General features: G+C 44.9%; 1 protein-coding gene across 2 annotated transcripts in view; it reads left to right on the forward strand.

The window, feature by feature from the left end:
- The window catches only part of SALL4 (spalt like transcription factor 4), a 19,826-nt gene extending 17,461 nt beyond the window's left edge, over window positions 1–2,365 (forward strand). For both annotated transcript variants that reach the window (XM_006733638.3, XM_081832575.1), the window contains one exon: window positions 339–2,365. In XM_006733638.3, the coding sequence (XP_006733701.1) occupies window positions 339–758 (420 nt within the window). In that variant the 3' untranslated portion in view covers window positions 759–2,365. The remainder of the gene's footprint in view (window positions 1–338) is intronic.
- Window positions 2,366–9,799: the final 7,434 nt, after the last annotated feature.

Below are 9,799 nucleotides of genomic sequence, written 5' to 3' on the forward strand. Positions count from 1 at the left end.
GTTCTTGCAAATTTTTACCGCAGCACTTGAGAGAATGCCGAGTGCATATTAAGCGTCCCTGTGAATTGCATACGTGAACAGTTGGGATGGGGACGGGGACGGAATTGAAACAAATGTCCCCGCTTTGGTTGTCTTTACTTGCCTCTAGGCAGGAATGTGGGCCCATTGTTGCCAGATCATCTGACTTTCCGCCCCCCTCCACCCCCACACACACAAACGAGAGAACAGATAACCTGGAATTTTAGAATGTTCAAACCCATAGGCAGATGGACTAGCTTGCCAACATGCACCCTGTCAAATCGGTTTCGGTGGAAACCTTTCTGTTTCTCTTCCCATAGGTCCACTATATGACGCATGGGGCCAACAACAACTCCGCGCGCCGCGGGAGGAAGCTGGCCATCGAGAACACCATGGCTCTGTTAGGAACTGATGGGAAGAGAGTCCCTGAGATGTTTCCCAAAGAAATCCTGGCGCCTTCGGTGAACGTGGACCCTGTCGTCTGGAACCAGTACACCACCATGCTCAATGGAGGTCTGGCCATGAAGACCAATGAAATCTCTGTGATCCAGAGCGGCGGTATTCCTACCCTCCCAGTTTCCCTGGGGGCCAGCTCCATTGTGAACAACACCACTATCTCCAAGATGGATGGCTCCCAGTCCGCCCTTAGTGCTGAAGTAGAAAAACGAGGTGCTGCTGACAGCGTCCCCAAACACCAGTTCCCTCACTTCCTTGAAGAAAACAAGATTGCAGTCAGCTGAGCTCTAGGAGAACCCTTATTGAAGGAGAAACGCAGGCAGAATGACCTCTAGAACTGTACTTTTTTTCCTTTTTAAAAGACCCATCTCCTCCCGTTTGTTTTCTTACTGATGTGCAAATGATGTTTACAGTTGTGATCACAACCTCAGGCAAGTCCTACAATCAGATGATGTTATGCTGCTTTGCAAAAAAAAAAAAAAAAAAAACTGAAAAAAGAAAAAAAATAGAAAAAAGAAAAAAATTTGGGAAAAAAACAAAAAAAAAGAAAATACATACTAAAACAAATACAGACTAGAATTTTTTTTCTTTAATTTTGGAAAGAAGCGGGTCTTGCAAAGTAGCTTTGTTACTTGGCGACAAACTGTATACATAAAAACCTTTGTACAACTGAGAGTAACTATTTCCAAAGACTACTCTTGTTTCAAGTTGGAACTTAGTGAACTACAATGGAAAAGATAACTGTTAGCCTAATTTGGGGGAGGGGGTACTAGAGACTTCCCCGGTGACTGTATGCGGGTACATGAACGCGATCTGGCATCTGTTTAGGGACCTGTGTTTTGTATGACCTCCAACCCTTCACCCATCCTTTTTTTTTTTTCCTGAATGTATTTTTTTAGACTAAGGTTGTAGAATTATAAAATTCCTCCAACCTTGGAACCTTAAGTAGGATGCCCTCAAATGGACTGCGTTTAGTCCGTAGGGAGTCAGTGTGTGTTGCTGCTTATTTAAATACAGTTCATTTGAAGCCCCAAGAGTGCCAATGTACCCCATCTGCTCTCCAGATGCCTCCTTCCTGAGCTACCAGGAGAGGTGGGCACCTGAGCAGGGACCCTCAGGTGACTTCATTTGGTTCGCCAGTGCCTACTCGATCGAAGAACTGGGTTTCCATTCTTGAAGAAACTCCCAGAAGGGCATGTTTCTCACAGGTTCACAGACTGATGTGTACAAAAATGTCCTTGGTGCAGCTTAACGCCAAGTTACTATGAAGATTGTTCTTTGAGTATTGCATGAAGGCTACGAAGTTGGAACAGGCAGGTCATGGGTGTGAAAGCTTTAATTTATCTACCTCATTTATTTTTTTATTTTTGTAGCCATAGCGTCTATTTTCCTATTTTATGACCGCTGAAGTGTTCTCACGCCCTGTCTTAAACCTGAGTTGATGTGTGGTGGGAGCGGCTGGACTTAACATTTTCGTGATTCTTGGTTGTTTGTTTGTTTTTTTTTTTAACTCCCTCCCCTTTTTGTATATGTAATGATGAAACATGCTCTCGTGGTTTAACAAGGAAGGAGAAAGACCTTAATTTCTGCGTGGAGACGTCTCCCTCTTTGTGGACAAGTAGATCAAGACTTATTAAAAGTTTGTCTGTGTTATTGCACCTGACTTTTAGGATCCAAAAAAAATTTTTTTTTTGCCACATTGTGCCTTTCCTCCTGGAATTGTAAGTTGAACACAATGCTAGTAACCTGTTTACACTGTGAAGTGCTTACTGTTACAGAGAACACCCGGAGCCTTTCTCACTGTTAAGCAAATAATGCCCTTGTGAATGTATGATCTTCAGAGAAACCCCTGTAGTTTTACCTGCTGATGCTGTCTGTCTTATTGGAGAATAAATTTTGGATGTGTTTTTTTTTTTTTTTCCTTTGCCCCCACCAGGCGCGTTATGTAAATTTCTCTGGTTCGTTTCTGCTGTAAAGCTGTGAACTCTTATTTAACCATCATTTTGCCCTCAGGACCCTCCAGGTCCTAGAATTGAAGATGTACATCTGGTTACATCCATGCTGGTCCCGTTTCTCAAGCACACACAAGTAACTGCTGTCTTTTTTTGTTGGTTTGTTAGAGTAAGCTCATTCTAGAGAACTTTTGCTTGTGCTCGCTTGTGACCATGGAAAGCTTATCATGCCAGAGATTACCCCATAGCTCTACCCATCCTGATCTGGTACGAGTCCTTGGGCAGAGACACACTGTTATTTACCATCTCCTACTAAATGGACTGCTGTGATTCACATAGGACATAGCACTTCATTCCAAGGGAAGATTCTTTGAGAGGGTGATGGGAAGAGTACTCACTGGGGAGAGAGACAGGGCAAGACCAGGTTAGTGTCCTGCTGGGAAAGTACCCTGTTGTGTATCTTCTGCGGTGTTTTTCTTTGCAAACCCAGTGGCAAGAACCGGCATCAGGCTTGGGGAGAATCTTAACAGATGTGGATGCAACCACATCTGTGAATGGATCCTCCTGACATTGGAGGAGGCCAGGGATTACATTCTCAAGGCCTTTAATCTGATGTGAGCCCTGCCTCGCTACATCCTTTGCAGGTGGATGCCCTCTCCTCCCTCTAAGGGTTGTCTGTCCTTTGGCCTCAATTCATCTAAAATTGGGGTGAGGTGGGCACTCGACTCTGAAAGCAAGATTAATCTGGCCCTTCAGATAAACTGAAATGGAAGTATCGAAACCCTTCTCCCACTTGATACCCACAGTGAAGTTTCCTATCAGGATTGAAATGTATGAGGATTATTTTTACTTAAGTAAAAAGTTAATGTTCCTCTTCGCAACGCATTTCAGACATCTTTCTAAGGTATAGCCGTTTCTGGCTAATCCTTTTTAACTACCTGCAATAATACAAAAATGTTTAATCAGCTCTTGCTCTACAGTACCCCTGTTTGCCCCAAACTCGTAAATAGTCTTGATCATCATTGTGGCATAGTTTTCCTTCCCCCACAGTTGACCTCAGGGTAGCTTCCTACCTGAGGGATTGCTGGGGCAAAGATGGAAAGTTTCCACATGTGCTTGCAGTAGTTTGCCTAAGTGTGCATCATGTCTGTATGTGTATTTTCTCCACCCTAATCTTGGAAGCTAATGCTCCAGTAGGTTGTGATGTGAGCACCCCACTGTAATCTAGCGCATTGTCTCTGTTGCAGGAGCCCAGAAAGTAAGCAGTACAGATGCCCTAAAACTTGCTCATTTGAGGGGCACCTGGGTGGCTCAGTCGTTAAGCGTCTGCCTTCGGCTCAGGTCATGATCCTGGGGGCCCTGGGATCGAGCCCCGCATCGGGCTCCCTGCTCGGCGGGAAGCCTGCTTCTCCCTTTCCCACTCCCCCTGCTTGTGTTCCTCTCTCGCTGTGTCGCTCTCTGTCAAATAAATAAAATCTTTAAAAAAAAACAAAAACTTGCTCATTTGAGAGCTGCCTACCTCTTGGCATTTTCCTTGATGGGTTCCTTGTATTCAAAGCTCTGTTTGTTTTGTTTTTAAAGATTTTATTTGACAGAGAGACACAGCGAGAGAGGGAACACAAGCAGGGGGAGTGGGAGAGGGAGAGAAGCAGGCTTCCCGCCGAGCAGGGAGCCCGATGCGGGGCTCGATCCCAGGGCCCCCGGGATCATGACCTGAGCCGAAGGCAGACGCTTAACGACTGAGCCACCCAGGTGCCCCTCAAAGCTCTGTTTGTGATAACCCGGTGGAAGATTTAAGGGAATCTCAACTTCCCCACTTTAAACTGTCAACTATCTCAGTGAAACTGGGGGAAGAAAGGATAAACTTCCGTATTTCCCCTGACCCTCTGCCTTCAATTGGCACCCCCAGAATCTTTATAAAGACAAGTTCCCTTCTGGGAAAGGAATTGTTGCTTTGTATGGGGTAGTCGAGTTTGCAGGGTGGGTCTGGGGGAAGGTGGGAGGAGGCCCCTCCCTCCAGGTGGAGATTGTACCTTGTTTGGTAGGCAGACCTACCAGCTGTGCAGAAGGGGAGGGCAGTCTGTGGAAGGTGGTGGTTTCTCCCTTTGTGTGTGGAAGTGCTGGGTTGAGCCAGGTGACAGTTGAGCTCAACCACAGCATCAAGGAAGGTATTGAAAGGCCTGTATGTTTACAGGAAGCTCTTCAGTCCTTTCAAAGGCAACTCTCACAGCAACATGACCTTGCAAAGCGGTAGGTGGCTTGATCCCAAAAGGGAAAGTCGGCATCCATGGAACATCCAGAAACCAGTCAGTCAGTCGGGTTAGGTGATGTGGGTACATTTCTAGTCGGCATAGGGTTCATGAGATCACTGGCTGGTCATTTGGGAAGGAAGTTCAGGTCAACGCTTAGCCTGGGTGCCCTGGGGCAAGATGATTTGTAGGACCTCAGATACCTCAGCTGCAAAATGGGGAGAACCTTTGATTTACAGGATTATGGTGAGGTTAGACAAGAGCATGAAAACAATCTGGGACACAGGAAGAGTTTAGTATGGTAGCCACCCTTGTTTCTCCTGGTGGGTTCAGAAAATTGATACTCTCCTTAGGCAGAATTTGCCTCAACTTTGGGTCCGGAGATGCCCAGCAGTGGGCAGCTCCTTTATCTTGAAGACAATGTTTTTGTAGCTCATAAACCAGAGGGTGTGCGGGCAATGGCCCTATTTATCATTCCCTGATGGATTGCTTTGAAAGTGCAGGGGGGAAATATAGGCCAGTAGGGGTAATTTTTAAGGTGGGTTTTCACATAAGCAACAGGGTTTCAACAGGGTTTACCACATTTCATTGGTTCCTGTATGTACATTTTAACCCCCTCCCCCCACTGCCATTGACACCCCAAGATCTCCCGATGCACGTGGTTGGAAGTAACAAAGTGACAGAACACTGCTCTCCTAGGCCCCCATTCCTTGGTGTTGCGGAAGTTCATGCTGAGTCTATCAAAAAGCTGTATTTTGGCTAAGCCTGTGTTTCTTTTTTTTTTTTTTTAAAGATTTTATTTATTTATTTGAGACAGAGAGAATGAGAGACAGACAGCATGAGAGGGAGGAGGGTCAGAGGGAGAAGCAGACTCCCTGCCGAGCAGGGAGCCCGATGCGGGACTCGATCCAGGGACTCCAGGATCATGACCTGAGCCGAAGGCAGTCGCTTAACCAACTGAGCCACCTAGGCGCCCTAAGCCTGGGTTTCTGATAATGGGGCTCAATCCCAGGACCCTGGGATCATGACCTGAGTGGAAGACAGATGCCCCCAAATGTATTCATTTAAAGAAGGCACTTTTTCCAGTGGAGAAAGCTTAAGGTTTTTGTAAACCCTTGATCCCAGCAGTTCCCTCAGTTCTGTTCTCTTATTTCCAAACAAAATCATGAAGCACTTAAATAAGGAATGCCCATTTCTATTTTTAAGATTTTATTTATTTGAGATAGGGCTAGTATGTGCAAGAGTGCACATGAAGGGGGGGGAGGGGCAGAGGGAGACGGAGAAGCAGGCGATTAACCAACTGAGCCACCCAGGTGCCCCGGGAATGCCCATTTCTTTTGAAAAAAAATTTACAGTTTGGGTTTTTTTTTGCTTTTGCATAACCAATACATCTCTTTGGCCACCTATTTTATTTGAAGTCACAGGCAGTAAGTACATTATTCATAAACGGCAGAGAATGTCATTTATCTTTCAGAAGTATCTAAAAGTGAATGCATCTTGAGTTGAAGGAAGTATAAATTCAAAAGTGAACTTTCTAAGGAAAGCTGGGAAAAGGTTTAGCTAGAAAATTAAAAGTACATTTTGCCATAAAATGTAATTGGCAAAGTGGCATGACTCCAAATATGATTTATGATCATACTGAATTTGTATTTTTTTAATTGAGGTATATGTCACGTATCATATTAGTATCAGCTATGGGACATAATTTGATTCCGTATTTGTACATTGTACATTGTGAAATGATCACAGTGAGTAGGAATCCCCATTTCTGTTCAAAGAAAATGGGTTGGCTTTCAAAGCGATCAGTCTGATACACCCAAAGAAGCCATTGCTTTCGGCCAATTATGGCCGCTGTGTAGGGATTTAAGACCTTGGTGCACATGAAAATTCAGACTTTTGCCTACAAAAAAAAACCCTAGGTCCGTATCAGTTGGCTGTAACCAATTCCAGCTATTTCTGAATGTCAAAAGAAAAACAGCATTAGTTAAACTAGGCCAAAATCAGGATAAGGAAGTAAATTTACCTCTCAAAAGTGGACTTCACAATTGTGGTATTTAAGATAAGACCTTGCAAACGTGTTCCAAAGAAGCATCAAGCTCTGCATTTTAAAGTCAAAAAAAAAAAAAAAAAGTATATTTGAAAGTGATCCTTTTGGGAGAAGAAACATCCTAAATGGACTGCAGAACTGCCCCTCTGTCCCCTCCCCTATTCTTTTCCTCCCCTGCAACCTTTTGTAAACGACTTACTATTTTAAGCAAAGAGTTAAGTTGAAAGGAATAGGCGCGAAACACGGATGAAGTTAATTTTATTATTTTTTTAACGATTTTTTAGAAATTTATTTATTGGGCGCCTGGGTGGCTCAGTCATTAAGCATCTGCCTTCGGCTCAGGTCATGATCCCAGGGTCCTGGCATCGGGCTCCCTGCTCGGCAGGAAGCCTGCTTCTCCCTCTCCCACTCCCTCTCCCCCTGCTTGTGTTCCTGCTCTCACTATCATTCTCTGCCAAATAAATAAATAAATCTTTAAAAAAAAATAAAATTTATTTATTGAGAGAGAGAGAGAATGATAGAGAGCATGAGAGGGAGGAGGGTCAGAGGGAGAAGTAGACTCCCTGCTGAGCAGGGAGCCCGATGTGGGACTCCATCCTGGGACTCCAGGATCATGACCTGAGCCGAAGGCAGTTGCCCAACCAACTGAGCCAACCAGGCACCCTGAAATTAATTTTATCCTGAGTGGATCATTGTGGGTCCTTAAAAGCTATGAAACCAAGGACCCTCTGTGTCTGCTGGTACGCACTCTAGCTAGACCCAGTGTTGAAGACACTCGTCCCCTTTTTCCTATTTCCCATAAATCCGTTTGGGGGTTTTGTTTTTGTTTCTAACATTTGCTGATACTCTGATGGGAAAAATTATTTCCACTCACTTCTCGAAATGTCCCGAGTTAATTGACATATCAGAGACCAATAATATCTTCATCTTCATTTTTCTCACATGGCGAAGACCCCTGAGAAGAAGAGGAGACGCTCATGGAATTTAAGATTGCTGCTCTTTGGGATTGCGCAGGCCAGTGAAATAGGGGGGAAATCGGAGGGGATGGCTTAGGTGGCCAATTTTCTATTTTTATCAAGTAAGGAGGATTAACAACGGCACAATAAATATCTTTCACATCCACATGGCATTTTGCACTCTTAAAATGTTTACTTGTTGATTTGCTATCTACTCTTACAATATTTAAAAAAGGGGAAATCATGGCTCCTACAAATAGAAAAGGACATGTGTCAAAGATTTTACTAACAGATTTACGGCTGATTCAAAGGAGAATCACCCCCCCCAAAAGCAGGAAATCAGGAATATCGAAGTGAATTTACAAATAGGTGGAAAATGTAGTCAGGATCCACAGGGCAATAATCACTTGCATTCCACTGGATAAAATTCATTTGCATTTCTATGGGCAAGAGTCATGTGTATTATGGTTGTTTCTCAACAGAGTTGGGAAATAGCTCAAAGACAATGAAAGGCACAGGTAGCTTCCAGAAACCTGGACACCAGGGAGCTGGGAATGTATGTGCCTGTTAACCGTATCCCCAGTACCCTGAACTTTGTAGGTCCTCACTGAAGATAACTTGAATGAATGAATGTTCTGTGGAATGTTCCCTAAACTTCCTATGTCTTTTTGGAGGTAAAAATAGTACCATACAAACCAAATGGTATTATTAAATCCTAGGTAGATACTGTTGCTTCTGGAAAGCTCTTAAGGAGTTCTTATTTTTAAAAAGGGTTCTGTGTGTATGTGGGGGGGAGCGGGAAATGGGACGGGGGAGGGTGAGATTAGTGTTAGAGACACAGTCTTGCTAGAGGTTTAAAATTATTTAACCTCGCATTCTAGCCTGGTGGGTCTCAACCAAGGACAATTTTGCCCTCCAGGACATTTCACAATATCTGAAGACATCTGTGGTTGTCACAACTGGGAGCAGGGAGGGGACCTGCTGCTGGCTTGTAGAGGAGAGAGACCAGGGATACTGCTATAAACATCTTACAATGCACAGGAAAGCCCCCAGGATAAAGGACCATTCAGTCCAAATGTCAATAGCACCCAGGTTGAGCAGCTCTGCTCTAGGGAACACCTAGAGCATTCACCCAAAATCATTCAGAGAGAATATTCCAGGCACCCAAAGATCTTCATTTCTTCCCCCCACAGCTGGAGTTTACCCAAAAGATTTGTAATAACTCTGAGTTCCTGGGGCACCTGGGTGGCTCAGTTGGTTAAGCATACGACTCTTGACTTAGGCTCAGGTCATGATCTCAGGGTCGTGAGTTCGAGCCCCATGTTGGGCTCCATGCTCAGTGGGGGGGTCTACTTGAGAGTCTCTCTCTCTCCCTCCCTCTGCCCCTCCCCCAATCAAGCTCTCTCTCTCTCTCTCTCTTTTTTAAGATTTTATTTATTTATTCGACAGAGAGAGACACAGCAGGAGAGGGAACACAAGCAGGGGGAGTGGGAGAGGGAGAAGCAGGCTTCCCGCTGAGCAGGGAGCCCGATGCGGGGCTCAATCCCAGGACCCTGGGACCATGACCCGAGCCGAAGGCAGACGCTTAACCGACTGAGCCACCCAGGCGCCCCATAAATAAATAAATCTTAAGAAAGTAATAATAATTCTGAGTTCCCATGTTTTCCGTGCCTCCCTTTCATCTGTGCTAGTGCCCTTGACCTCTTGTCTACTTACTGCCAACGTGCTAGAAACAGCAAGAGCCAGCTTGGAGATGAATGTAAACAAGGCTTCAAGGTGGGCTGTACCGAGATCTCGAAATAGATCATGGCCTCAGCCTACCACCTGTTGGTAAGATTGGGCAGCCTCTGTGCACCTCAGTGTATGTATTTTCTGCAAAGCAGGGGCTGGACTAGGTTGGCTTATCTGTTAAAGACCTTTCTTTTTTTTTTTTTTTTAAAGATTTTATTTATTTATCTGAGACAGAGAGAATGAGAGAGACAGAGAGCACATGAGAGGGGGGAAGGTCAGAGGGAGAAGCAGGCTCCCTGCCGAGCAGGGAGCCCGATGTGGGACTCGATCCAGGGACTCCAGGATCATGACCTGAGCCGAAGGCAGTCGCTTAACCAACTGAGCCACCCA

Source organism: Leptonychotes weddellii, chromosome 10 (assembly GCF_054177405.1).
Source record: "Leptonychotes weddellii isolate Sample4059 chromosome 10, ASM5417740v2, whole genome shotgun sequence".
Lineage (NCBI taxonomy): Eukaryota > Metazoa > Chordata > Mammalia > Carnivora > Phocidae > Leptonychotes > Leptonychotes weddellii.